Source organism: Verticillium alfalfae, genomic scaffold (assembly GCF_000150825.1).
Source record: "Verticillium alfalfae VaMs.102 supercont1.15 genomic scaffold, whole genome shotgun sequence".
Taxonomy (NCBI): Eukaryota; Fungi; Ascomycota; class Sordariomycetes; order Glomerellales; family Plectosphaerellaceae; genus Verticillium; species Verticillium alfalfae.
In genome coordinates, this window is record NW_003315024.1 from 1,014,221 (window position 1) to 1,042,220 (window position 28,000).

General features: G+C 53.0%; 9 protein-coding genes and 1 pseudogene across 10 annotated transcripts; 4 read left to right on the forward strand and 6 right to left on the reverse strand.

Annotated features, from left to right (window-relative positions):
• Window positions 1–449: 449 nt before the first annotated feature.
• Window positions 450–512, reverse strand: VDBG_15209 (annotated as a pseudogene). Its single transcript has one exon. The product of its transcript is annotated as a tRNA-OTHER (tRNA).
• A 2,393-nt stretch (window positions 513–2,905) lies between these two features.
• On the forward strand, window positions 2,906–3,943 carry VDBG_09642 (conserved hypothetical protein; the record flags this gene model as incomplete). The annotated part of the gene is made up of 3 exons (XM_003000401.1): window positions 2,906–3,080; window positions 3,134–3,347; window positions 3,409–3,943. The coding sequence occupies 3 exons, from the start codon at window positions 2,906–2,908 to the stop codon at window positions 3,941–3,943; spliced, it is 924 nt and encodes a 307-aa protein (XP_003000447.1).
• A 356-nt stretch (window positions 3,944–4,299) lies between these two features.
• On the reverse strand, window positions 4,300–4,778 carry VDBG_09643 (endoribonuclease L-PSP; the record flags this gene model as incomplete). Its single annotated transcript, XM_003000402.1, has 2 exons — window positions 4,300–4,616; window positions 4,667–4,778. The coding sequence occupies 2 exons, from the start codon at window positions 4,776–4,778 to the stop codon at window positions 4,300–4,302; spliced, it is 429 nt and encodes a 142-aa protein (XP_003000448.1).
• Window positions 4,779–9,036: 4,258 nt separating this feature from the next.
• On the forward strand, window positions 9,037–11,259 carry VDBG_09644 (high-affinity glucose transporter RGT2; the record flags this gene model as incomplete). The annotated part of the gene is made up of 4 exons (XM_003000403.1): window positions 9,037–9,361; window positions 9,432–10,238; window positions 10,292–10,667; window positions 10,727–11,259. 4 exons carry the CDS (start codon window positions 9,252–9,254, stop codon window positions 11,072–11,074), a joined length of 1,641 nt encoding a protein of 546 aa, XP_003000449.1.
• A 136-nt stretch (window positions 11,260–11,395) lies between these two features.
• VDBG_09645 (oxidoreductase) lies at window positions 11,396–12,655 on the reverse strand (the record flags this gene model as incomplete). The annotated part of the gene is made up of 1 exon (XM_003000404.1): window positions 11,396–12,655. One exon carries the CDS (start codon window positions 12,653–12,655, stop codon window positions 11,396–11,398), a length of 1,260 nt encoding a protein of 419 aa, XP_003000450.1.
• Window positions 12,656–13,192: 537 nt separating this feature from the next.
• On the reverse strand, window positions 13,193–14,448 carry VDBG_09646 (bacterial leucyl aminopeptidase; the record flags this gene model as incomplete). Its single annotated transcript, XM_003000405.1, has 4 exons — window positions 13,193–13,375; window positions 13,468–13,769; window positions 13,824–14,256; window positions 14,305–14,448. 4 exons carry the CDS (start codon window positions 14,446–14,448, stop codon window positions 13,193–13,195), a joined length of 1,062 nt encoding a protein of 353 aa, XP_003000451.1.
• Window positions 14,449–15,018: 570 nt separating this feature from the next.
• On the reverse strand, window positions 15,019–16,161 carry VDBG_09647 (conserved hypothetical protein; the record flags this gene model as incomplete). The annotated part of the gene is made up of 1 exon (XM_003000406.1): window positions 15,019–16,161. The coding sequence occupies one exon, from the start codon at window positions 16,159–16,161 to the stop codon at window positions 15,019–15,021; it is 1,143 nt and encodes a 380-aa protein (XP_003000452.1).
• A 321-nt stretch (window positions 16,162–16,482) lies between these two features.
• On the forward strand, window positions 16,483–18,286 carry VDBG_09648 (glucosidase 2 subunit beta; the record flags this gene model as incomplete). Its single annotated transcript, XM_003000407.1, has 3 exons — window positions 16,483–16,576; window positions 16,643–17,581; window positions 17,637–18,286. 3 exons carry the CDS (start codon window positions 16,483–16,485, stop codon window positions 18,284–18,286), a joined length of 1,683 nt encoding a protein of 560 aa, XP_003000453.1.
• A 127-nt stretch (window positions 18,287–18,413) lies between these two features.
• Window positions 18,414–19,229, reverse strand: VDBG_09649 (DUF602 domain-containing protein; the record flags this gene model as incomplete). Its single annotated transcript, XM_003000408.1, has 1 exon — window positions 18,414–19,229. The coding sequence occupies one exon, from the start codon at window positions 19,227–19,229 to the stop codon at window positions 18,414–18,416; it is 816 nt and encodes a 271-aa protein (XP_003000454.1).
• Window positions 19,230–19,922: 693 nt separating this feature from the next.
• On the forward strand, window positions 19,923–27,423 carry VDBG_09650 (phosphatidylinositol 3-kinase tor2; the record flags this gene model as incomplete). The annotated part of the gene is made up of 4 exons (XM_003000409.1): window positions 19,923–19,987; window positions 20,036–20,106; window positions 20,167–26,876; window positions 26,941–27,423. 4 exons carry the CDS (start codon window positions 19,923–19,925, stop codon window positions 27,421–27,423), a joined length of 7,329 nt encoding a protein of 2,442 aa, XP_003000455.1.
• Between the last annotated feature and the right edge of the window lie 577 nt (window positions 27,424–28,000).

Genomic DNA, 28,000 nt, shown 5'->3' on the forward strand with positions numbered 1-28,000 from the left:
CGCGGCGCCTGATTCGTTGTCTTGTTAACACGGATGACACTAAATATGCAGTTGGGTCGCCCACATGCATGCTGGTTATGTGACCAACAGTTTGGCCTCTCACACTCTGTTGTAACTGCTACACGAAAACGAGTAGCGTGAGAGTGTAAGTATCAGATCATCAATATTGAGGACCATCTGATGTCGCCATTTCCATTGGCGCGCCTTGACGATCCTCTTCGAAAAAGGTCTTCCTATTAAATCGATCTCGATCGAGCTTTGTTCATGACGACAGTCTCTGGACACAAACAGGTGTGCAGCAAAGAGTGCATCCCATGAAAGCGATTCACCAACATTGCTCCGCGATCAAACAATTCATGATGACTAAAGTTTTTATGGAGAGCAGAGGGTGGCGGAAACCCTCGCGCACCCACAAAATTCAGTAAAATGTCAAAAATACTGATTGCAAGGTCCAACCAGGAATCGAACCTGGGCTGGCGGAATCAGAATCCGCAGTCATAACCATTACTGGATAGGGGTTAGTGGATCTTGGTATTGAAAACGATGGGTGACTGAGACGTACGACCATTAGACCACTTTCTGGCTGCGTGGAAGCCGGCGCTTTTTGCTATCCTCATCTTTGCACATTGATAGCTCCAAGAGATCACAAAGCTCTCAAAGTGCTCGCGAATTGCCAAACCAAAATCGAGCAGAGTTTTTCGCCCGCGTGGTAATCCAATTTTGAATGATGAAAGAAAAGATCTATCACGATGATCCCACGCCGCTCCCCGACATGTTCCCAATGACGCGAGAAGTGGTTTCTACATATACTGACCTTGAGGCTAGCCGCTTTGTTCATAGTAAAAGACTTGATATCTTTCATTAATACACATGAATTCCTTGAAAGGATTCTTTCGAAAGGAACCCTTTCAAAGCATTCGAAGATGTCGAATGGAACTGTACACTGCTCCTAACAATTGTAAAACGTTAACATATCCTATTCAGCTGTCCAGCGTAATTCGACAGAGACTGGTATCCCCGAGCTGATGATGGGATCTGAAGTCATGATCTCTAAAGTTCCTGGGTTTCAGATGGCTTTGGTTGACCCCTTTTGTATGCGACTCCCTTAAAATCTGTTGAGGTGTTTTCAGTCTTTGTTATGTCTTGGAATCCGTTGGGGGAAGTGCTTCAAAGGATAGTACAAGTCCGGACTGCAAAGCGAGCATTTGCATTGGTCGGAATCTGCACTCAAGGGAACCATACTCATCTCACTAGCCAAAGTAAGGTACATTGGGTCTCACGTGCGTGGTTTGCCATTCCCCAATGTTGTCATGGGTACGCAGGCTATCAGCAGTCGCAACACGTGCGCGCAGCTTCTCCAGATCATCGAAGACAGCATTCAAGGAGGCACCTGCGGAGCCAAGAGACAGGGGGCTAGATAGGGGCTGGGAACTCAGGGGCGCGTAAACAACGGCTGCGAAGGCCCTAACCCATGCGCCTTCTCACCCTCTTCACTCTGCTCGTGCTCACGCTCTGCCACAATATCGTATGTCCATGGACACTTGCAGCCGTTGTTGCACAATCCCGACGATAACGAATTTCGGATTGGTGGTCAGGCTCCCAACTTGACCGACAGACATGGAGTTGATGTAGGTCTCAGTATTTACTTCTTCCGCAGGAAATAGCAGGGCAGGTGTTTTCTTTCCCCTGTACGTATCTGCATATTTCGGTATCAGAAATTTGTGTGGAAAAACTGAGCTATGTTGTACGTCAATGTAAAGAAAAGACTTCCTCGTGCGTCCCTGTTTGCATGTAATATTGTGCTTTTCTAAAACGTTCATTCTCCGCAATAAGTCTCCGATTGTCCTTACCACCATCAACTTGATAGTCTGGCGCTTAAAGTTTTCTTAGTCGTCAGTGTTTATCCAAGTGCCCACGCGCTGTCTTTGCCGTTCATCTACCTTGGTAGATACGTACTATTCAGCCCAAAGAGAGGTGGGCATTCCGTGGTCCGCTTTCATACGCGAAGTCGCAAGCGCCCACGACACTGATTCGTATGAAGCCATTGACAAATGCCGTCCGACCTGATCGACACTTCCCTATCTTGATCTTCATCTTCGACATCCATAGAGCCGTGACTCGTCTACCTCACAGGGTGGTGTAGGGGAGAAGCGATAACGAGCTGAGCCGGTTCATGTCATTTCCGACAATATCAAGCGGATGATTAGACACTGCCCTGCCCGTGCATTTCTCCGGGCGCCCTTTTGGCCTTCTCTCAAGAGGGAAATACTCTCACTTTCCAAGGAAGAGTCGGCACCAACATGGCAAGCGCCGGAAGTCCCGTCAAAGCCGAAGGTCTCTTTCTTTGACCCAGTTGGAGGGACATTCCCCACATGACTCCGTTATGGACTCAATGTCTCACCTGGCCGCTTGTCCACTACGCCACGGGCATATGAGCTGGGTGTCAATGACGCTTCCCCAGATTGCGATCATGGTAGGCCGCCGTCCGGCACATTCCCAATCCGTGCCTAGGGAGAGAATGCAGCCAATGGTAGACGAGGTGAATCAAATACCGCTGTTGTGCCGTCCAGTGCCGCCTCCACGGATCACTCGTATCCGGCGCTAGTACCTGGACCCCTGGCCCGGACTGGCAAGCAACAGTAGACTGAACATCAAACCCTGGCTAATGCAGGTTGGAATTAGGCATTTGGTCGTACAAGTCCGCTTCGAGACTTGGGTGTCTCCAAAATCTTGCTCTGTCTTGGACGAGCTAACGTGATCGCAAAGCAGTTTGAGAGCCTGACCGGCGTTGAGCTGGACTCATAAACAACACGTTGCTCGCCTTCCTTCTGAGAGACCGCTCCTGCACTACGCCCTACATCTCCTCCTCTGCTTACCTCAGTGTCCATTTCTCAAGCCGTTCAAAATGCACAGCAAGACAATCGCGCTCGCCATGGCCGCTGCTAGCAGCGTTGCTGCTCAGCGACCCACAGACACCCCCATCTGTGATTACTACACAACAGCTCTGCTCAAGGAAAACACGGCAGAGAACCAGTATACTCTGCTGACGCTTCTGGTTAACACAGTGGTCATTGGAAACTGTGAGACTTCTTTGTGCCTTCATCTACAGATATCTGATAGCTGATATTTATAGACACCGAGCCAAACACTGGCGTCGCGGTCCCTGGAATCTTGGCCAAGGGAGACTTTATGGGTACCTCTGTGAACCTCTTGCCTTACTTCAATGGCGATCTCGCCTCTACAAACCGTGGTGGTGATAAGGGTGAGTCTGTTAACTTCCTCGACGGCGGTGGTGCCGCTCCCCTGATGGAGAACAAGCCTGCCAACTCGGAGAAGTCGAGGCAACAGTAAGTCAAGTCCTCACCCAACTTCTACACACCCGCCATTTCTGACAAGTGGGTGTTTCAGCTTCCTCCTCACGCATCTCTATCAGTTCTTTGGTTCACTTCTCGGCTGCTCCAAGTACTCAATGCCCGGCTTCCCCGCCTATGGAGGTGATGCCTCTATGTACGAGGTGCACAAGTTTATGGATCTCGACCCTTCTGAGATGGGCTACTTCATTCAGCAAGTTGCCTTAGCCGCTGAATCCTTCGGTGTCGCCAAGGATGACATCACTGCAGTTGGCAAGGCCCTGACCGACCTTTTCAACTTCAAGTGCTTGCCCGCTGCCGAGGTCATCCCAGGCCAAGGCAAGCAGCTACAGTCGATCTGCATCGCTGAGGATTGTCCTGAAGCCAAGGATGCCCAGTGCGACCTGTACAAGGGTGCTGTAGCCCCCGAGCCCGCTCACGGTGGCAGCAACGCTACTATGACCTCGTCTACTCCCACCAGCGGCGCAACGGGCCAGCCTACGACTGTCCCAACTGATATTCCCGGTGGCGCCGCGTCCAACTCTATCAGTCTGATCGCTCTCGCCGGAGCCTTCGTTGCATTCATGATTTGAATCTAAGATGGAAAACATTGCGCTAGGAACACATCGAGTACTGGATACTTTGTATACATCTAATAATCAATTATCTATTGAAAATCGAGCCTCTGGTCCTCGTAGCTCTTGGGTAATGAATAAGTAGACATAGTGTTCATCTTGAAATCTTTCAGACCGTGTGTCAAAACCACGTAATGTACACTGTTCCAATGTGCTGAGGGTTAGCTACGTGAGACGGAAGCGTGACCGGACCTGTTCAAGGGAATCGATATGTTTCACGACACTTCAACAGCACTTAGATGGCGGCGAGAATGAACTTCGCAGTATTGGAAGCCGTCATGCATTGCAAACTACATCTACATAAACAGCTTGTGTTAGGCCAGAGCGGTCTTTGCACCTTCCGGGTCGTGTGCTTCGACTTCAAGCTCAACTTTGAAGTTCGGGTTTGAAAGTCCAGCGACTTCTAGTCCGGTGAGAATAGGGGAATGATTAGGCATCCACTTCCGTGTCAGGTCGACGTAGGCAGCAATTTTCTCGGGACTGAACTCGAGAACATAAAGTCGCACCTTGAACACCTGAGACCACCCTTGACCACCCGCGTCACGTAAGTTGACATCAACGTTTTTGAACGCATTCTCGAGTTGGGAATTAAATTCGTCCGGCACTTCGCCCGTGATATGATCCCAACCGCCTAGAACAATCAGTCGTGTGTTATGATAGTGTTGACAGCAGCGCACTTACACTGTCCGGAGCATTCGATGCGATCATTAATACGCACGGCTTGGTTGTAGTTTATTTGTTCGCGGAGACGAACTCCATGGCCGACATATGAATAGTACTTCAGTTGCGACATGGTTGAGATAACCAGAACGGCGGAGACTCGGTGATGGTAAACCTCAGTGAAGCCGAGGATTGAAAAATGTGTGGAAAGTGTCGCACTGGGAGGTAAATACCACGTCGATGAGGACGAAGAATTACAGTCTTGGAACGTGCGGAATCGGTGCTTTTGTAGCTTTGCCAAGCTTCACATCGTCATCTACAACATCTTCAGACACGATGGTCGCCGACGGTGATGCCGGACATGGTGGGGTCCCGGTATGGGCGGCTGGTGTCAGTCGGGTTGAATGGCATCCGGCGCCTAACTCGAAGAGGAAAATGCAGGCCTTGTAGGATCGGAGTAATGAATGACCGACATCACGCGCATTTGCCGCATTGGGCCACATTGGCTGCTTACGAAGACCCCTCGACAAGATTGCCGAAGCCCGTCAGCATTGGCGGCGCGGAATCAGTGGTTAGTGATCACAGATTGCAGCAAGGTTGTCTGCAAGTGTCGGATCAGCTTCGCAGGGAGATCGCTTCCTGGCTCCCACCATGAAGCAACCGGGATAAGGTGCCACAATCATGCCCAGTTTGCGCATGCTGGCTTCGCGTTCTTTTCCCCGGCTCTTTTCGTGTCTATGGACGTACCTCACGGACTCAAGCTTGCGGAGGCAAAGCACCGGGTATGTGATTCTGTCACATTTCCATGATTAATATCAGAGCCTTTGCTTTGCTTTGGGATATTATTCTGTGGCAGCAAGCAGTTTCCTTCAGAACTGCTCATGTCATTTTCAAAGCGTGATGTTTACAATATGTATGGCCATCCGCTTCACTGCATCGAGTCCGCCGAATCCTGGGCAGTTAGTCAATTTGGTTCGGCCCCTTGGCAAACCTGCTCTGCCACTGTCAGGAGGCCCCCGCGGAGCCACAACACAAGGGGCTAGCCAGGGGCTAAAGACTACGAGAATGTGTGTATAAGAGCTGCGGACGGCCCCACTAGTTGCTGTTGGCCAGAATCTAGATGTATTCCGACCCCCTACTTATGTTCCATTGACCTGGGACCACGTGGAAGACCTCTTCACTCTGCTCTCAATCAATCACTGACAGCCACAGAGCAAGCGATGAGCTAGCGCAAATTCGGGTCAGAAAGTGTCAGCGCTTGCTATAAAGCAGAGTCAAGAGGTCCTCCACACGTGTTCCACAGGCAGTAGGATGTAGGGAGGGGTTCATAAAATACATCTGAGTTCTGGCCCTTCTTAGCTTGGAGGGCCCTCCTCAGTCCATATACACATTCTCGTAGTTCTTTAGCACCTAATAAGCCCCCGTGTTCAGTGGCTTCGCAGGGCTACCTGGCAGAAAGTCTACGGATAGGCTTCAGAAATGGTTCTTACAGGCCAATATGAGATGACGAACACTGCAGACTGTCTAGATCAAAATTCAAACAAGAAAGCAACGAGTATTCGAAAAGACGGTTAAGGTTCGGATCTTGGACGTGTTTTGACAACATATTCAGCTATCTTTGAACGACCGCGCTCTGATAGATGGCAATGGCGTGTCGCTGTCTAGAATAACTTAAGAGAACACCTTCTGGCCTGACTACTCACAATCTTTCTCTTGACCGCTGTCAGAGGATTCATGGCATCCACAGCCCGGAACCTGCAGCCTTATATGAATGAGCTGCTGGACTATTGTGCTGCAAATGTTGTCGCCGCGTCAGGCCTCTAATTCTTCCCAAGGGATGTCGATTGATCCCACAAAAAGAATTCTTTACGGCCATGTGAGGCACATTCCCAGGTGCGTCGGAGAGCTCGGATGTACGAACAGAGAAGGCAGTGATAAATGTGGAACTGGATCACGCCGACATGAGTCCGTATATGGCGAGTCAACATGCTGGACAGCAGAAACCACCGAATGAAGCGAGGCCAGAATTTATGTGCCCCATCGCGCATCGCAACCGCGACTTGCAAGGCCTATGCCCTCGTACCCAAACAGACACGGTAGCGTACCCACTTCACAATCAAGGATCCGATGAACAGGCCGGCAAACTCGGGTTCTGAAGAGCTGAAGTTGCTAGCCCAACGGTATGGTGGATCCCCAGGATGTGGGATGAAGCATGTCCCTCTTAATTTGCTAAGGTATCTTCCACTGGCGCAGTGTACACTGCAAAGCATTGTAAATGTCTTTCTACATGCTGTCGGGGCAAGGCCGTGCTCATAGGACTGTTGGAGGTCTTCTTTCGGTCATTGCAGCTTCGCAAGGCTCTCAGCCTCGATCCTGTCTGAAATGGCATGACAAATGAATTGGAGATGGTCGCGCACGCATCAGATCATGGACCTCGGGGCCGAAGCCAGATTCCCGCGCACTAAACACTGGAAGACTGCCTACGTTTCCGGCGCCAGCGGGTCAAGCCAGTCCATGATGGGGCCTGTTTGCCCCACATGCCAGCATCGGTGACTGCGGCTGCCACTGGGTCGCAGGTCAGGTGCTGTTCTTCATTCTGTAAGTGGCTTGAAGCAAGGAGGCGACATTCGGATGTCACTTACCACGAAAACAGAGCTGAGGTTCCGTGTGATGGCTTGCTGTCCAATTTCTTGCTCATCGTGTGACACCGTGATCCCTATTTCCCGCGTGTCGCCCGACAACAACACGCTGTCTGCTGCAAAGCTCTGAGCCCAGTGCTTTGCTTCGCTAGTTAGTAAGTTGACGGCGGATCATGTGTTTCCATCCAGCAGAAAAGCTAAACTACCAGAACCACAGAGCGTTCATCGTGTCTCTTGTGTCTCTAGTCCGCCGAGGGGCTATAAGGCAGATATTTTGTAAATCTTTTCATGCTGTGGGGTATGTATGCAAATGGGCGATAGCCAGGTTTTTCAGAGTCCGGGTGAGGGGACAAGATGCGCCACGCACCCAAGCTGAACATTAGCTATGTACGTTGGAGTGTGTGTTACTGCATTCCGGTCTGCACCGGGCCCTCGGAGGTAGCGCGAAGTGTGGACGAACGTGCACTAGAGCTGTTGCTGTTGAGGCACGATTCATCTCTGCACGCCTACACTCTATGCACGTAGAGTCCATATCTCTCCCCCATTGGTATAGGTTCTTGGATTCGCCTCGCCTCAACACATGAGGCGCACCAGCCAGGAAGAACCGAACGAGGCAAAAAATGGCAGCAGGATCCAAGCTGATACGTATTAGAGGGCTGACGCACAGGAAGAGATGGCTGACATCTCAACTTGGCTTCGCTCTAGGCGAATAGCTGCATCCATGTCACCACGTCACCTGCCGGCACTGCGACAGCAACATGGCTTGTAAGGCGTCGACTATGCAGATACTCGTGCCAATCGCCGGCGCTCTAGCCCCGCAAGATCGCCACAACTACCCCACATGAACCTCCGCGAGGCACACCATGCCTCAACGGCACCAACGAGTCGACGATGTGCACCATGTCTGGTGTTTTACCGATAGTTAGCGTGCATGACAAGCTTTCTAGCCGTTAGCGTGCTTAACAAGCTTTCAAGCCGCCCGCTAAGTATTATTGGTGGTGGCATTCACCTGGCAGTAGGTCTCAATCGGTCAGCGGTAGGTATTCATCTGGTGCCACATGGATCGTGCACCCAGTGCCTTCCAAAGCGTAGTGCCAGACATCCTGCCTGCCCTACAGCAGATACACACCTTGCTTCTGCACTTGACCTCCTCCAACAGTTATGCAGCCAGCCCACGTCAAAACGGCTGGTGATTAGCTCCGCCCCGCACAAAACGACACCCACAGTTCCGAGCTAGTCGGCAGAACGGCATCCCTCAGATCATCATCTGAGCGAGTGATTCAGCGGACACCGACAATTCGCTGCGGCTGTCAGCTCACTCCAATGGGGTCACTACTTCAAACCGCCTGGATTCTCGCGGTCTCCGGTGAGAGAGTTCGGCCCTAACCACTACCTGAACGTAACATGGTTACACGCTGACGTTGGCGACCCGCGCAAGTCTCAAAAGGCCCGAATATGATTGAAGCCCACGGTGTGATCGCGTGGGAAAGAAAACCCTCCAGGGCACCAAGAATGCGGTTCCCTGAGACCCGGTAAGTCTGTTGCCAACACGGGCAATAAACCCCCCCCACATGTTATTTGGTCTTCTCCACGAGGCTTACGCCGTCGTTACGAAGGGACCCCAGCCAGACCACCCCGGCATGCAGCTTCTCCATCGTCCCCCTCCATCTATTCCCCAGCTTAGCGGGTGGCGCCAGGCGAAGGCGCATGGCTGGTTGGCTAGTTACCTGGATTGGACGGTTAGCTGACCACGAAGAGATCGAACATGTCATAGAGCTATTGCCTCGAGTCAACCTCTGTTACCCGAGCTCAAGCTCCTAACGGAAGGAGCTCTTGTGGTTATAAAGGTTACAGCACCGCCGTTAGCTGATAAGTCCGTGACCAGGCAACCCTGAAATCGACTTCTACACAAACCGAAGTGCTCTTTCCAATCCAGATCCCACAGCACTGGTTGACACTGTCTCACCATGACGTCTGCAATCCGCCGATTGTCGGTGGTACACGACAAAGCCGAAGGCAAAGCTTGGCCAGCCATTGTCATTGGCTTGTTTGTTGCCTTCGGCGGTATTCTTTTTGGGTCCGTACCGACTCCTCGCGCGTGTGGATCTAAGCTGCCTATCTGGGGTATCGACTGACACTTGATTCAGATATGACACAGGTACCATCGCCGGCATTATGGCCATGCCATACTGGAAGACCACGTTCTCGACAGGCTACCGCAATACCCAAGGTGAGCTTGATGTCTCATCGTCTCAGGCCTCAGCTGTCGTGTCTATCCTTTCGGCTGGTACCTTTTTCGGTGCTTTGTCTTCGCCTCTCTTCGCCGACTATATCGGACGTCGCCTCGCGCTTGTCGTCTCATCCGTCATTTTCATCTTGGGTGTGATTCTTCAGACGATAGCTACCAATTTGCCTCCATTCCTGGCTGGAAGATTCTTCGCCGGCTTCGGAGTCGGCGTGTTGTCCGCTGTGGTGCCGCTGTACCAGTCTGAGACTGCTCCGAAATGGATCAGAGGTGCCATCGTCGGCGCCTACCAGCTCGCCATCACAATTGGCTTGCTGCTAGCCGCCATTGTGGACTACTCTACCAAGGATCGAAACGACACGGGTTCTTATCGCATTCCCATCGCTATTCAGTTTGCTTGGGCCCTGATCCTCATCGGCGGTATGCTTGTCTTGCCCGAGACGCCTCGCTACCTCATCAAGAAGGGCCAGTTGGATAAGGCTGCGAATGCGCTGAGCAGACTGCGCAGGCTTCCTTCCGATGCGCCTTCGATCCAAACTGAGCTACATGAGATTGTTGCCAACCACGAATTCGAGATGTCTCTTGGCAAGAGTAGCTACCTCGACTGCTTCCGAGGTCACATGATCAAGCGCCAATTAACTGGTATGGACTACAAGCCCTTCAACAGCTCACCGGAATCAACTTCATCTTCTACTATGGCACTCAGTACGTATAACTCAGGCATTGGATATACCGCAGACGGCTCTAACACAAAGCTTGCAGGTACTTCAAGAACTCCGGCATCAACAACGCATTCACAATCCAGATGATTACGTCGAGTATCAACGTGGTGTCTACCCTTCCTGGTCTATACGCCGTTGACAAATTTGGTCGTCGACCGCTGCTTCTGTGGGGCGCTGTGGGCATGTGCATAAGCCAGCTGCTTGTAGCAGTCCTGGGCACATCCACCACTAGTCAGGACTCCTCTGGGAACATCATTGTCCACAATGTCGATGCGCAGAAGGCTGGCATTGCTTTCGTCTGTATTTACATATTCTTCTTTGCTTCAACTTGGGGACCTCTCGCCTGGGTCGTAACGGGCGAAATCTTCCCCTTAAAATTCCGCGCCAGGAGTTTGAGTATCACCACGGCCACCAACGTAAGTTTTGCGATTCCTAGCAATGACTACTGATCTCATCTGCTAACTCATATAAACAGTGGCTTCTCAACTGGGCCATTGCCTATTCGACCCCCTACTTGGTGAACTATGGCCCGGGAAATGCCAACCTGCAGTCTAAGATCTTCTTCATCTGGTTCGGCTGTTGCTTCATCTGCATTGCCTTTGTCTATTTTTTCATATATGAGACCAAGGGGCTGTCCCTAGAGGAGGTAGACGAGCTTTACACGGAGGTTTCTTCGGCTCGCATGAGTGTTGCATGGAGGCCCAAGACCACATTCATTCAGCGCCAGAGCATTGCGCAACAGGGTGGGGTCCAGAATGGCGATGAAAAGGGAGACGCGGCGCACCATGACGACAAGCGCTCTGTTGAGAGAGACAGCGTCTGAATGAGGCGACATAGCGATGGCCAAGAGCCCACACAGTCGCGCTCATTTCAAGGCCAGTCAGTCCCTTCCACATTGGGCACGATTGATTGAGCTTTACCTGTAATATTTTTTGTCGGGATACGAATTATGTCGGTTTCTTCAGTACTTACTACTCAGAATGTTTATAATGAGCATCACGTCAAGCAGCATTCGTGTAGCCATCGAATTTTCCGCGCGGTTGGTCAACTACTTTGAAATACATCCATCTTACACGCCTTCGCTATTCGGCGTGGACGGTTGAGTCGCACACTGTGCCATCTTGCGGATTCATTGAGGGAAAGATTACAATTGCATGATGGGATAATCTGGTAAGGTCCAGCCCTTGACGTCGTCGGATGCAAAATATTGGGCAAGCTTATCCACTTGAAGCCATGACAGCACCCACCACGCCGAGTTCGAAACCCAGACCCAAAACCACGAGGTTGGAAATGCTATCCAGGGGACGCCAGGGAAGAGCTGCTGTACCCTGTCGACGAACGGCCGTAGCGTTTGGTCGTAAGCTAGCAAAGCGCCGTCGATATCACTGATTCCCTCCTTATCTGCGCCTCCACAGTGTGTGGCAATCTCGCCTGCGAGGACGTAGGCTCCGACAATGGCTGACGTAGTACCCAGTCCAGTGACGGGGCTGGCGCAGTGCGCAGCGTCTCCCAGAAGGACGACACGCCCCTTCGACCAAATCTTCGTTTTGACCTGTGCAGTCTCCTGGCAGTAGAAGTTGCTCGTCTCGTTCATGCCCTTGACGATACATGATGCTTGCCACCCCTCATTCTTGAACAATTCCGTGTAAAGTCGCTTTTGGGCATCAGGATCCCGGGTGGCCATTGAATCACGCAACGTTTTCCGAAGGGCATCATCACGCGGATAAATGCCCAAGTACGCCTGCACAGTCTCTGGGTTGTCGGCGCGCAGGCACATGCTCTTATTGGGGGAGGTGAAAACGGTGCAGAAGTTGGTATCAACTGGTTCCCGCGGGATAGTAAAGTAGCAGAAGAAGCCATTCAGGTGAGTGTACCGCTCTTCCTCCGGCTGCATAATCATCCGACGCGTGCGAGAGCTCTGTCCGTCGGCTCCGATGACAAGGTCGTAGGTCTCAGTGGTGCTGTCTTCAAAGGCAACGTTCACAGCATTGCCTTTCTGCTCGAGTCTCTTGACAGTGGTACCAAAACGGAATTTGGCCCCACGTGCTGTTGCGGCGTCGGCCAGAATGCGCACCAGACTACCGCGCATTATTTCAAACTCAGAGGTGAATGTCTGGGCGCCCTGTCCGGTCTTGTTGGCGCGAAACATTGCCTGGCGACGGTTGTCGGTGTCGACGAATTGAATGCCCTCCTCATCCACAACATGGGCGCGGACTTCGTCGACGAGCCCCATGCGACGGATAACGCTGACGGCTTGGCCGCGAAGGTCGATCTGCTGGCCTTGTGCGCGAAGCGACTCTGTTCGTTCGAGAATGGTAACATCGTGGCCGAGGTGAGCCAGCCAAAAAGCAAGAGTGGGGCCGGCGATGCCACCACCGACCACCAGGATTTTTAGTGCTGGCATGGCCGTTCGAATGAATGGCGGCAATTGATGTTGTCTATACGCCAGGTCATATTTCGCACTCCTCGAAAAGCGCAGATCATCTCTCTATTATATTGTTTTCCTTCCCAGCCCGTCTCTGGTCTGTTCACGAAGGATCAGTACGATGGTACGAATAAGATGAGGCACGTCCAAATCATGACGTCAAGACTCGGTACCGAAGAGCGAGGAATTAGTCCGGAGTGGAAACGCACCATTATTTGGAGTGGTAGCAATGTGCAAAACTACGTGTCTTACTCGCGTCGATACGACGTTATTTACGAGCTGTGCGTCCATCTCCACTACCTGGCATGGCCCCATGTCCCGGTGCAACAACTGCGGTTGTTTTACGATACATCCTCTGCAGGGGTTGATTCATTGCTCGCCGACTGACAGCGATACGATAGAATACCAACTCATGTATGCTGGTTTCTCGAAAGACAATTCTAGGTTGCACGGTTTCCATCCAAAGAGTGGAACAGCGTTGCTCGGTGTCATGTTGCCCACTGGCACTACCAATCCTCACCACGCGAGCTCGTAGGCGGCAGCAATCGCGAGCTTCGTGAACTCATACACGTGCCCAAAGTCCACCTTCTCGACTGTGTCTTCTGGTGTATGGATGTATTCATTCGCGTTTTCGAAGATCGATTCAAAGATGAATGCAGACGGGAAGCCATTGAGGGTTGCCGAAGCATGGTCTGAACACTCATAACCGCATGTAGTGTCAGTCCATCCAAGGGAACAATACTTCAATTAATCAGCTTGGAATCCTATCTTGTGAATTCTGCCTGACTTACTTTCTCAATAATCTCCCGCAGCCTTTGCGTGAGCTTGGGGTCAACGTTGTCGGTTATGACACCCATCGTCGGCTTTGTGTTAGGCTTAACATAGCCCGTCATGTCGAAATTGAGCATAGCTACAACGTTGACATGGTCGTGTGCGTACTCATTGAAGATTGCGTTACTGCCCAGGAGTCCGGCCTCCTCGCCTGCGTACCAGTGGAATTCAAGTGTGTGTTCGCTGTCTTTGACGGCTAAGTCGCTGTCGAGGATCGCGCGGAGGGCTTCCAATATTGTAATACTGCCGGTGCCGTTGTCATCTATTGAATGGTGAGGAACAGCATGTGTCACTCTTCAGCTGCTCATCAACGTACCTGCGCCGGGAGCATGACCTTTTATCGGATCTAGCCCGTTGATCGAGTCTTGATGAGCGCCGAGCACAACTATACCGTTACCTTTGCCCTTGAGAGAGACGATGATGCTCTTTTGACCCTCCCAGTTATGGTCCACAACCCTGAAAGATGCTCTCTTGACGCCTCGAGACCTTGCGCCACTCAGGTAGGCATGAATGCGGCCCAGGAGCCACTTTGATGACTGAATGCCGGTCCGTGATTGATAGTATCGCGTATGGAATTCAGTTAAACCTAGGAGATTCTCTCGCAAGGCAGTTGCGTTGAGCGTTACAAATTGGTCGAGTGCATTGTCCTGAGGTGGCATTGGAGACTTTGGACCGTTGCCTGTAGACCCGCCATTGTCCCGAGCAGCCCGGATCGACGAGTGTGTTAGGTCGGCATAGTCGTAGCCAGCCTAGAAGATGTCAGAAGCTGTCTGTTATGCGGAAATAAAGAAGATTACAGTTTCAAGACGCCTTTTCCCGGCTTCTGTAACGGTGCGGATGCTCCCAGGGCCAAGCTCGAGCGTGAAGATCGGCTCGGTGGGCATCGGAAGAAGGCCCTCAGTGATGGCGGCGAGAACGGCAGCGACGACAGCGACGCGCATGATGCAGTTTGAGAGGCAGTCCTAAAATACTAGCCTGCTCAATATTGGTAACAAGTAGCTTTAACGATGGGTAATGGGTGCTGGGTCTTTGGCGTCTCCAAGTGAGAAGAGACATAATGATTGCGCAGTGAATAGGACGCAGATTGGCAGCTGCTCGTTGACTGCCATGAGAAGGTGATCACATGCTAGCCGTTGACCAAGAAATCAGATGTAACTCGATGCGTTGGCAGCCACGATCGAGCTGACTGCACTGCCACGGGCAGTTGCATCCGTGTCCCGAAGTTCAGTCGCTTCCCTCCAGACGACAGTGTGGATGGATGCTGGGCAACAATAGCGGAAAGCCTGAGTACCACACAGGTGTAATAGCAATGCGTGGTATAGATTACCACAATGTACCTACCTCACAAAGAATGCTTCTGGAGGACGAATGGTGGTGTATATAGGCACAGTGGCTACAGCAGGCGCTCACAGCCATTCGTCATCACTTGCACGAGCGAAGCGAATGCACGGGAAAGTTTTGATACGATTGAGACCCATGCGAGTGTTGCCGAGTGCAATGATTCACCCATTCTAATACTTCTTGATTTGCTCCTGGAACTTTTCGGCCCAGTCCGAGAACTCGTCCCGGTCCGCAGCCCACGGCTTGAACATATGATCGGAAATCTTGCGCACGCCCACAAAGCATTGGTCCATCGCGCTGTCGATCTCATCTGGTTCCAACTCGTAGAATGCACCTGCCAGTTCGTCAAACTGGTTGGGTAGCTTCCTCAGCAAGTCCATCACGTTATCCAGTCTCTGGGGAATATTCAGGGATGGTTCAGTCGGGAATGAAGGAAGGATTTTCAGTCTCCTCTTGATAATTGCTTGGTAGAGCAGCGTAGTCAGACGAAGTCGTTTGAGGCACGAGTCCAGTCGCTCTCGAATCTTATCCGGGTCGTCGCGAGGTATTGTTTGCTGTGCGCCCATGATGTCGTCGACCATCTCTTGCGCTGAGGGCATCATGGAGCCAAGTCCAGAGTCGTTATCTTCAGCGTCGCCAGCTTCATCGTTTTCGTCCTCGTCCTCATCCTCGGGCACTTCGTCGCCCCATTCTTTGAGCTCCTCCATGACATCCTTGAGCGTCGCGCGGAACTCCTCCACCTTATTGATAAAACAGCCGCCCACACCGGCGTTACAGAAGCGCGTGACTTCATCGCATGCTGCCCAGAGGGTTCCCGTGGCTATGATACTGCCCTTGCCAGTCTTGCTCGCAGCCCCAGTCTTCTTGTCTCCCGTGAGAATTTTGCCATCTTTCGGAATTTTCTGGAGCAGTTCCCTCAACTCCTTTAGCACCGTGTAGGACTTCCAAGCCAAGTCTTTCCTGACGGTGGAAGTGTATCGCTCGGCTGTGCAGGTCTGTGCAGCAGAGGCAATTCCCTGGATGGCGCTGCCGACAAGCTCGCGAAGGACCTTATTTATAGCTGACGGCGTAAAAGGCTCATTGATGATCAACACGGAGATCTTGGTCGAATGGGCACGGATGAGAGTGGCGGAATCGCGAGCCAGTGCCAGTGCGTCAATCTGCGATGCTGCTTGGTCGACGGTCGGCTCTGGTGTGTCTTTGCCGCTGTTGATCTGAAGAAGAACAGGCTCCAACTGCTGCAGGAGATGAACAGCCTGGGCAGTAAGGACATTCAGCCCTTCCACTGATGTATTGACGGCTTCGGAAGGCATATCGAAGCCCGGGAGGAAGGGCTCAGGTTTAGGCGTCACTACTGATTACCTGTTGAGTAAATAGGCGACAACAATGAAAATATTGGAGGTTGCCCCGCGATTTGGAGGGGCAGTCACTCGAGTCCTTGGACACTGATAAGAGTTTCAGGGACTATCTACACGTGATGACGGCTGCAGGGGCCTCCAGACCCCTGTCCGGGGGCTGCTGGAGCATTTTGGATGAGCTGGAGCTTTCTTACTACTCAGGTACATCAATGCAGCGCTGGACGGACTTGCAGAGTTGTCACACTTCTCAACGTGGAATTAACCGCCACGATCACAATGCGGCACAATAAGAGTCTGGTGCTTTTGAGCACCTTGTTATCAGTAAGCACGGCATCGACCGCCTCTCTGCCACGAGGCGTTGGCCCCGAATGTGAGTTTGAGAACCTTGTTTGCCGCTGCTTGTGTGTAGGTGGACAATTCAGTCTAACGTGTCCAGTTGCCAAGTTCTACGAGACAGATTCCTTCTCGTGCATCAGCCACCCCGACGTTCGCTTAAAGCTGGAACAGATTAACGACAACACATGTGACTGCCCTGATGGCTCTGACGAACCGGGCACAGCTGCCTGTGCCAGCATCGACACCCTCTCCCCACCACAACCACTCCCAGGCTCCGCGTCTGGCACGACAGGCACGGCGCACGCCCTGCCAGGTTTCTGGTGCGCCAATGAGGGCCACAGAGGCTCTTACATTCCATTCATGTTCGTCAACGACGGCATCTGTGATTACGATCTGTGCTGCGACGGCAGTGAGGAGTCCACCGGTGCTGGCGGTGTGAAGTGCGAGAACCGCTGCGCCGAGATTGGCAAGCAGTACCGCCGTGTCGAAGAAGAACGCAAGAAGGCCGTTGAAAAAGCTGCAAAGAAGCGGAGGACCATGGCGAAGGAATCCAAGGAACTGCGCCGCCGTGTTGAAGCTAAGATCGCCAGTCTCGAAACCGAGATTGCTGGGCTGGCTGCGAAGAAAGTCGAGCTCGAGAAGAAGTATGAGGACGCTCAGCAGTCGGAGAAGGGCAAGGTCATTAAGGGCGGCGGTGTCGGCGGCAAGCTTGGGGTTCTTGTCGGTCTCGCCAAGGAGCGCATCGATGAACTCCGTGATACTCTCCATGAGATTGCTGAAGAGCGTAAGGAACTGCGCTCCAAGGTCGAGGAGCTCGAGGGTATCCTCCGCAGGTTCAAAGAGGACCATAACCCCAACTTTAACGATGAGGGCGTCAAATCAGCTGTCAAGGGATGGGAGGACTATGCTGCCAAGGCCGCGGATGCCAAGGTCGCTATCACGCAGGAGGAGCTAGACGACATTCTGTCCGATGACACAGAAAGCACTGGCATCAACTGGAAGGAATTTGAGGACGATGACACGACTGACACTGACATTCGTGAGTCTACCACCAGCCCCCCCACCCGGATCACTCGCGTGCTAAGATATGATAGTGTACAACTTCGAGGCCTATCTTCCCGCGTTCGCTCGCGAGTTCATCCACACCCAGCTCAGCAATGCCCGACTGTGGCTCATCGAGAATGGTGTCCTCGTTGACAACGCCAAGCCTGGTACTGAATCACATCTTGTCAAGGCTGCCCGCGAAGCATCCGAAGCTGCTGGAAAGGACGTCGCCAAGAAGGAGAAGGAGCTGGCCGATCAGCAACAAGAACTCACCAAGGACTATGGTCTTGATGATATCTTCCGGGTGCTCAAGGACAAATGCGTCTCCACAGAGGCGGGCGAGTACGAGTACGAGCTCTGCTGGATGGCCAAGACTAGCCAGAAGTCAAAGAAGGGCCATGGAAACACCAACATGGGAAACTTCAACCGTATCGACCGCGAAATGGCTGATGAGGAAGAGCGCCGGGATGGTAAGGGCCTCGGGAAGGGCATGCGCATGGTACTGCGGTACGAGGACGGACAAAGCTGCTGGAATGGACCTCGACGTAAGACTGACGTGTGGCTGGCCTGCAGCGAGACGGAGGAGTTGTGGAGGGTCACTGAAGCAGAGAAGTGCGTGTACAAGATGGAGGTCGGCACGCCTGCGGCGTGTGATGAGCTTCTGGAGCCTCCGACGCCCAAGGGCAAGGATGAGCTTTGAGTCGTCTGGCAAATATATTGAAGTCATCATCATGTAGTTGCGTCAAGATTTGATGACTAAAAGGGTATCATGTTGTCGTGTCTGCGTCGTAAAGCCAAGTTATTGCTCCCGGAGCATGTCCATCTGACTAACTCCTGGCTGCCAGCTTCCTCCTCTTGTGCAGCTCATCCTGCTCAGCTAACACTCGTGCCGTCAAGTTTGCGGCGAATGCGTTATTGATGCCGCTTGTTCGACTATGCGAGTTCTTCTTGACTCTGGGCATCTCTACAGTTGCTTGACGTTTGTCTGACGCCTCGTCCTTGGTGTCATCAGCCTTGCGCTTCTTCTTGCCAGTAGATTTGTCCTTCTTTAGGCTGTGTGTTAAGCCTGCGGCACGGAGATCTTCCACGCGCCGCACCATTCTTTCTGTCTCGGCCTCGTCGACAGGAAGAATCGGTATAATATTATTGGTGGTGAAAGGTTCGCTGCATTCGGGACACGAGTTGTCCTGGATCTGCTTCATGCCTACGTCTGCAAAGACGTGTCCACAGGGCACAAGGTAGACGGACCGGGTCGCAGGTCCTAGCTCCTTCAATGATACCGGGCATACTCTCGCGTCTTTGACCTTATCCCCGGACCGTGTAAACTTCAGCTTGACAATGTCACGCAGCGAGTGGATGGCTGTGGCGGCAAACGCATTGGCCTGCGTCTCATCAATCGTGTTTGCGGCGGGATCGACGGCAGGAAGGAGGAAGTGTAGGGTGGACTCGTAGTTGTACAGACGCCCACGCCAGTCGGAGACAACGGCATCGAGGTCCAGCGGAGCATTTGTCAATGGATCATGCGACCAGGCATGAGTGAGGGATTCGTGGGCGTTGGCCTTGAGCTCGCTGACGGTCAGAGCGCGGGCTGCGTTCTTGACAAGTTCGCGGCGCTTCGGTATAGAGCCGCCGTCGTTACCCATTGTACAATGAGACAAGATAATTCGTTTTTCGGGTGATGATCAGGTCGCAATCTTGATGGTTCGGTGTCGGCGGAGAAGAGAGGAAAATTGCTTCTCTACTTGGGGAATGATGAGAAATGATTTCGGTAAGAGTTAACAACGATGATTGCGCTTGACGGTCCAGCTGATAAGATACCGAATCCACCTTGCTGTGGAGCTGCTGGGGAAGCTCCGCATTTGGCTCTTCACATCTGACTATTTGCTACCTAACGGGCGCACTGTGCGCAAGGATCTTCCACTGCATGTGAACCGCCAGGATGGTGCCGACACTGATACAGTACGGGGTAGACATACACTGTGTTCTTGCCCCAGTACTGGCACACGCTCGGCTGCTCGTCTTGTGATGTGCCAAACAACATTCAGCCTCGCCTTCAGAAAGCTAGCCTGAGCGGTTGTATCTGATCTGACTCCTGACGCACACACCTGCCAGCGTATGCATCGCGGATTCTCCCAAGCTACACACCGACAATCACGATTCCCGACGACGCTTACAACCCGCGCCTTGTCGCGCTCCTTTCCACTCCAATCTCGCACTCTGTTGTGCCCCGCGACGCCATCACGCATTTGGAACAAGTACCTCTACAAAGGCAGGCGCCGTTTGATGGTGTGACCATTCTCGAGACTGGTGCTCTGGCTCGCCAGTAGCGGAGGAATATGGCCACGCAACAACAGATCGCTCTCGAGCGATTGGAGACGATCACGAGAGACCTCCGATCGAGGTACGTGCCTAGTTCCGACCTTTGTTAACCATGGCTAACTCACTGCAGTCGGGTCAGTGACGATGTAAGAAAACGCGCCGCTCTTCAACTGCGAGAGCTGGTTCTGGTGTGCCACCGAGGTTCGTGATGCCCGTCGTCATTGATCCCGACTAAATACACTACTGACGGCCAACCTACAGATCTTCAGCCGGATCATTTCAACAACATTTACCATGCGGTGAACACCCGAATTACTCAACTCATTGCTCACGGCAGCGACTCGGCCGAACGTTTGGGCGGTGTCTACGCCCTGGACAGCATTGTGGATATTGATGCAACCGACCAGGCCACGAAATATGCTCGCTTTCTCCAGAACCTGAAGGCTATCCTTAGGGGCAAGGATATGAGCCCCATGCAAGCTGCTGCTGTCACTCTCGGCAAAATGTGTCGCCCTGGGGGTTCCGTCATCAGCGAGCTTGTTGAGTCTGAAACCCAATTTGCCCTTGAGTGGCTACAAAACGAGCGTGTAGAGGAGCGCCGATACAGCGCCGCCTTGGTCCTGCGCGAGCTCGCCAGACAAGCTCCGACACTGATGTACAACTACGTTGGCTTGGTGCTTGATCTCATATGGAACAGTTTGCGCGACAGCCGACAACTCATCCGCTCTACATCTGCCGATACGATCGCTGCCTGTTTCCGCATCATTCGTGAGCGCGACCAAGAAATGAAGCAGGCCTGGATGGAAAAGGCATACAGCGAGCTTCTCCGAGGTCTCCAGAACGGCGCTGTGGAATACATACACGCGTCTCTCCTCATGCTGAAAGAGCTGTTGGAACAAGGCGGCATGTTCATGCAAGACCATTATCCCGAAGCTTGCGAGATTGTTCTGCGCTATAAGGAGCATAAAGATGGCACCATCCGGAAGACGGTGGTCCTCTTGATCCCCGACCTTGCCAGCTACTCTCCCGCCGAGTTTGACCAGAGCTACCTCCACAAATTCATGGTCTACCTGATCGGCATGCTGAAGAAGGACAAAGAACGGACAGATGCTTTTCTGGCAATAGGCAATATCGCCAACTCTGTCAAGAGCGCCATCGCTCCCTATCTTGACAATCTCATGATCTTCATCCGCGAAGGGCTGAGTGTGCAGGCTCGCAAGCGCGGTTCCGTTGACGCCGTGTTTGAGTGCATCAGCCGCCTTGCTGTGGCTGTCGGCCAGACACTCAGCAAGTACATGGAAGCCCTCCTCGATCCCATTTTCCAGTGCGACTTGACACCAAAGTTGACACAAGCCCTTGTGGATATGGCATTTTATATTCCTCCCGCACAAGACACCATCCGGAACCGGCTTCTGGACATGCTGAGCATGGTCCTTTGTGGCGAACCTTTCAAACCGTTGGGCGCCCCTCATCCTAACTCCCTGACTTCGGCACCGGTTATCACCAAGGATGCCAAGGATCCTCAGGCTTATGAACATCGCAAGGCCGAGATCAAGCTGGCCCTGAACACTCTCGGCAGCTTTGACTTTACTGGACACGTTCTCAACGAATTTGTCCGAGACGTCGCCATCAAGTACGTTGAGGACGAAGACTGTGAAATCCGCGAGGCGGCTGCCTTGACCTGCTGCCAGCTTTATGTCAGGGATCCCATCGTGAACCAGACGAGCTATCACGCTTTGCAAGTGGTGGGCGACGTCATCGAAAGGCTTCTCACAGTCGGCGTGTCGGACCCCGAGCCGCCTATCAGGCGGACCGTACTGGCGGCGCTTGACGAGCGTTTCGATCGCCATCTTGCCAAAGCAGAGAACATCCGTACTCTTTTCTTCGCTTTGAATGACGAGGTCTTCTCTATCCGAGAAGTTGCCATCTCGATTATAGGCCGACTGGCACGTCACAACCCCGCCTATGTCATTCCCTCCCTTCGAAAGACGTTAATCCAATTATTGACGGAACTTGAGTTCTCAGACGTCGCCCGCAATAAGGAGGAAAGCGCGAAGCTTTTGAGTCTTCTTGTTCAAAACGCTCAAGGGCTTGTTAAGCCTTACGTCGACCCGATGATGTCAGTGCTCATCCCCAAGGCCAAGGACCCGACGCCAGTCGTGGCCGCCACAATTCTGAGAGCCATAGGAGAACTTGCCACAGTCGGCGGCGAAGATATTCTCCCATACAAGGACAAGCTTATGCCCCTCATCATAGAGGCGCTTCAAGACCAGAGCTCAAGCCTCAAACGCGAAGCGGCTCTCCACGCGCTCGGCCAGATGGCCAGCAACTCTGGCTATGTCATTGAACCATATCTTGAATACCCTGAGCTCCTGGAAATTCTACAGGGTATAGTACGCACTGAAGATCATCGAGGTACACTTCGACAAGAAACGATCAAACTTATGGGTATCTTGGGTGCCCTCGATCCTTACAAGTACCAACAGGTCGAACAGCGCCGACCTGAAGTCCAGCGACGAGCCGAAGTGACCCCGGTCAGCGACGTGGCCCTCATGATGTCCGGTCTCACGCCCTCCAACAAAGAATATTTCCCCACTGTGGTGATCAACTCTTTGCTACAGATCCTCAAGGATAACTCTCTCGTGGCGCATCATCCTGCGGTCATCGAAGCCATTATGAACATTTTCCGGACGCTCGGACTCGAGTGCGTCAGTTTTCTCGACAGAATCATTCCGGCCTTCCTCGCTGTCATCAGGGCTGCCTCGAACAAGAGACTTGAGTCTTACTTCAGCCAGCTCGCTACGCTCGTTAGCATCGTGCGGCAGCACATTAGGAACTTCTTACCGCAGATTGTAGAAGCCTGCCAGGAGTACTGGAATCCTAAGCTCGGCCTTCAGCCTACCATTCTGTCACTTGTCGAAGCGATTTCTCGTGGACTAGAAGGCGAGTTCAAGATTTATCTTGCTGGTCTCCTCCCCTTGATGCTTGGAGCCCTAGAGGTGGATACCTCGGCACGACGCATTCCTTCAGAAAGGGTTCTTCACGCCTTTCTTGTGTTCGGATCAAGCAGCGAGGAGTACATGCATCTGATTATTCCCGTTATTGTTCGCACATTCGAGAAGCAGGGCCAGCCAACGTTTCTCCGCAAACAAGCCATTGAGACGATTGGCAAGATATCCCATCAAGTGAACCTGAACGACTATGCGGCCAAGATTATTCACCCACTGAACCGCGTGCTCAGCGGTGGTGATCCGGCCTTGCGAGTTGCCGCTCTGGACACTCTCTGCGCGTTGATTCAGCAGCTAGGAAAAGACTACACACACTTCATGGGCAACGTGAACAAAATCCTCGCGGAGCACCAGATCCAACATGCCAACTACGAGCTACTCACGAGCAAGCTTGCCAAGGGCGAAGTGCTGCCGCAAGACATTGGCTCTGCCGATAGATTCGTAGATCGAGTCGATGACCAAATCTTTTCTGACCTGGGTTCCAAAAAGCTTGAGATGAATGCCATTCACCTCAAAACGGCATGGGACACGAAGGGAAAGTCGACCAAGGAGGACTGGCAGGAATGGCTCCGTCGCTTCTCTACGACTCTTTTGGCAGAATCCCCCAACCACGCTCTGCGTGCATGCGCCGCTCTGGCCAGCTCCTACCTACCACTCGCCCGAGAACTTTTCAACTCAGCATTTGTTTCGTGCTGGTCTGAGTTGTACGAGCAGTTTCAGGACGAGCTGATCCAAAACATCGAGAATGCGATAAAGTCGGAGAATGTGCCCCCGGACCTGCTGGGACTTTTGCTTAATCTCGCTGAGTTTATGGAACATGATGACAAGGCGCTACCAATCGACATTCGTGTCCTTGGCCATCAGGCAGGTCGCTGCCATGCCTACGCCAAGGCCCTCCACTACAAGGAGCTTGAATTCCTCCAGGACCAGAGCAGTGGGGCGGTCGAGGCTCTCATCGGCATCAACAATCACCTGCAGCAGTCCGATGCGGCCATTGGCATCCTCCGCAAGGCCCAGCTCTATAAGGAAGGTATCCAGCTTAGAGAGACATGGTTCGAGAAGCTGGAGCGCTGGGAGGAAGCTCTTGACTTTTACAATAAAAGGGAGCAAGACATCCCTGAAGACCAAGCTGTTCCTGTCGATATCATCATGGGCAAGATGCGCTGCCTGCACGCCCTGGGCGAATGGGAGGCTCTTGCGAACATTGCCGGCAACACTTGGTCTAACTCGTCGCCGGAAGTGCAGCGCCTCATTGCTCCTCTGGCCACGGCCGCCGCCTGGGGTCTGTCTAAGTGGGATTCCATGGACAACTATCTCCAGTCGATGAAGCGTTTCTCGACGGATCGCTCGTTCTTTGGCGCCATTCTCGCCCTGCATCGCAACCAGTTCCGAGAAGCGTTGAACTGCGTGCAGCAGACGCGTGAGGGTCTTGATACAGAACTCAGTGCCCTGGTCAGCGAGTCATACAACCGGGCGTACACGGTCGTCGTTCGCGTCCAAATGCTGGCCGAACTCGAAGAGCTTATCTTCTACAAGCAGACAGATGAGAAGAAGCGCGCTACCATGCGACGCACTTGGGAGAAGCGCCTCAAGGGGTGTCAACGTAACGTGGACCTTTGGCAGCGCATGCTTCGTCTCAGGCAGCTTGTCATCACTCCCTCCGAGAATATGCACATGTGGATCAAGTTTGCCAACCTTTGTCGCAAGTCGGGTCGTATGGGCTTGGCCGAAAAGTCGCTGAAACAGCTCATCGGAACCGAGTCCTCGCTTACGTCCATGATCCCATATTGGAATGACCGACCCCAGCAGCCCAACGTGGGTCTACCCCGGAACGTCCCATCGCAAATCATCTATGCCATGCTCAAGTTCGAATGGGAAGTCGGCCAGCAACCCGCGAATAAGACTTCGGGTATCTCGGAGAAGACTCTCTACTGTCTGCGCAAGTTTACTAACGATTCGGCACACCGACACGAGGTCACCAAGGCGCATCTCACCGCCCAAGGACAACAAGGTGTAGACATGAGCCAAGAGTACAACTTCCCGCAAGGTATGGAGGGGGGCATCATGGCGCCTCAGACCCAGCGTGCCCTCCAGGACCAGACGGTGCTCCTCGCAAAGTGTTATCTCAGACAGGGCGAGTGGCTCATTGCGCTCAATAAGGAAACATGGCAATACGAAAACGTTCAGGACATATTAACTGCCTACTCCCAGGCGGCCAAGTATAACCCACGTTGGTACAAGGCGTGGCACGCATGGGCGTTAGCCAACTTCGAGATTGTGCAGGCGTTGACCAGCAGGAGCGAACTTAACCGGGCGGACCAGGCCATGATCGTCGATCATGTCGTCCCGGCGGTGCGGGGCTTCTTCAAGTCTATCGCTCTGTCATCTGGCAGCTCGCTGCAGGACACATTGCGTCTCCTTACATTATGGTTCACACACGGCTCGAGTGCTGACGTCAACGCTGCAGTCACTGAGGGCTTCACCAATGTTAGCGTTGATACTTGGCTTGAAGTCATTCCTCAGCTCATCGCCCGCATCAACCAACAGTCTCGTCGCGTGCAGCAGACGATTCACAGCCTTCTGGCTGATGTCGGCAGAGCCCACCCGCAGGCCCTCATTTACCCTCTCACTGTGGCCACAAAGTCGTGGCACAGTGCCCGCCGCTCCCGATCCGCAGCGCAGATTATGGATAGTATGCGTCAGCACTCGGCCAATCTCGTCTCCCAGGCAGATGTCGTCAGTAACGAACTTATCAGGGTTGCCGTCCTATGGCACGAGCAGTGGCACGAGGGTCTGGAAGAGGCATCACGACTGTACTTTGGCGATCATAATATCGAGGGCATGTTCTCGACTCTTGAGCCCCTCCATGACCAGCTGGAGCGCGGGCCTGAGACACTTAGAGAGATCTCGTTCGCGCAAACGTTTGGTAGGGACCTGACGGAGGCGCGGGAGTGGTGCCGACAGTATGAGTCGAGCCGAGATGTGAACGACCTCAACCAAGCCTGGGACTTGTACTACCAAGTCTTCCGTCGCATATCGCGACAGTTGCCGCAGCTCACGAGCCTGGAACTACCCTACTGCTCACCCAAGCTGCTTAGCGCCAAGGATCTCGACCTCGCCGTACCTGGAACGTATCGAAGCGGAAAGCCCATTGTCCGTATCATGGATTTTGAGGGCACCTTTTCGGTCATCAACAGCAAGCAGCGCCCGCGTAAGATAACGATTGGCGGCAGCGACGGTGTGCGATACGCGTTCCTCCTCAAAGGCCACGAGGACATTCGCCAAGACGAACGTGTCATGCAATTGTTTGGCCTTTGCAACACGCTGCTGGCGAACGACTCGGAGTGCTACAAGCGACATCTCAATATCGAGCGTTATCCAGCGATTCCGCTGTCGCAGAGCTCAGGTCTCCTTGGCTGGGTGCCAAATAGCGACACGCTCCACGTACTTATTAGGGAATATCGTGAGAGCCGCAAGATCTTGTTGAACATTGAGCATCGGATAATGTTGCAGATGGCTCCCGACTATGACAACTTGACTCTCATGCAGAAGGTGGAGGTCTTTGGCTACGCGCTTGATAACACCACCGGCCAAGATCTGTACCGCGTACTGTGGCTCAAGAGTAAGAGTTCTGAGGCCTGGCTCGAGCGGCGCACCAACTACACGCGCTCTCTCGGCGTCATGTCCATGGTCGGCTACATCCTGGGTCTGGGTGATCGTCACCCTTCGAACCTAATGCTAGATCGTGTCACCGGCAAAATCATTCACATTGATTTCGGTGATTGCTTCGAAGTCGCAATGAAACGCGAGAAGTATCCGGAACGCGTGCCCTTCCGCCTCACGCGCATGTTGACGTATGCCATGGAGGTTAGCAACATCGAGGGCAGCTTCAGAATCACATGCGAGCATGTGATGCGGGTTCTGCGCGAGAATAAGGAAAGCGTCATGGCCGTTTTGGAAGCTGTAAGTCGAATGGCCTTGAGCTGCTCGAAACACCCTGAGGATTATTCAACTAACATGACTGCAGTTCATCCACGATCCCCTGCTGACTTGGCGCCTTACGAATGCGGCAAGTCCAACGGGACCAAACTTCCGGTCCGAACGTGAACAGGCCATCGCTGGTCCCACGGCGTCGCAGACAGGTCCTCGCGGTCGCCGGCCTTCAATGCTCGATGCCGACGTGGCACCGACGGAGCTACTCGCGGCAGCAGGCGGCGATGCCTCCGCACTAGTAGGTGGGCCGCATACAGCAAGGTCCAGGGCGCGCACCAACTCGTCCATCGCGCCGAGCACGAGCCTGGTCAACGGTAATAACGTCATGGACCCCGCCGATGCACAAAATGCGCGGGCGATTGAGGTCCTGGATCGCGTTTCGCAGAAGCTGAGGGGTAAAGACTTCAAGCCTAACGAAGAGCTTGACATCGTCGCGCAGGTCAACAAGCTCATCACGGAGGCCACCAAGCTGGAGAACCTGTGTCAGCACTACATAGGATGGTGCAGCTTCTGGTAATCTGAGAGACATGGGTGGCTCAGAGGATGAGCTTTTGCGACGACAAGAAGCGAGCAGCAAGAGAGAAGCCGGGGGTGCCGTAATGGATCGCCTGGGGAAGGATGTCAAATGATTGGCTCGGCGTTGGGGGTTATATTCGAGGTCAGTCATGTTTCTCTGTTGGCGTTGTTTTGAAAGGTTACGGGGTTGCCTGGATGAGGCCTGGGTCTTGGACCTGCTTATTTTGAGCTTCCCTGCCTTGTTATCCATGTGTAAATAAGTGCAAGGCTTGTAAGGCGTCTTGATCTCCTACGTGATTGGAACCTTTGAATCTGAACGAAACCGCTGTTGAAATATGCACCACGTGTCTAATCAATTCCAGCCACTGCGCTATCCAACAGAGAAGATTTTCCAAATCACACTCTAGAGTGGTCAATCCGCAGCCCCAAAAAGAGCTTGTGAGGCCCGAAATAGCTTGACCGGGGGGGCGAAGACCGAGATAGGACCCGGCAGTTACATCGTCTTTCTCCTGGCTCACAGCCCTGCCAAGCCACGACCATTCTGCCACTTAAGCCAGCAGAGTGCGAGCAGACCAATA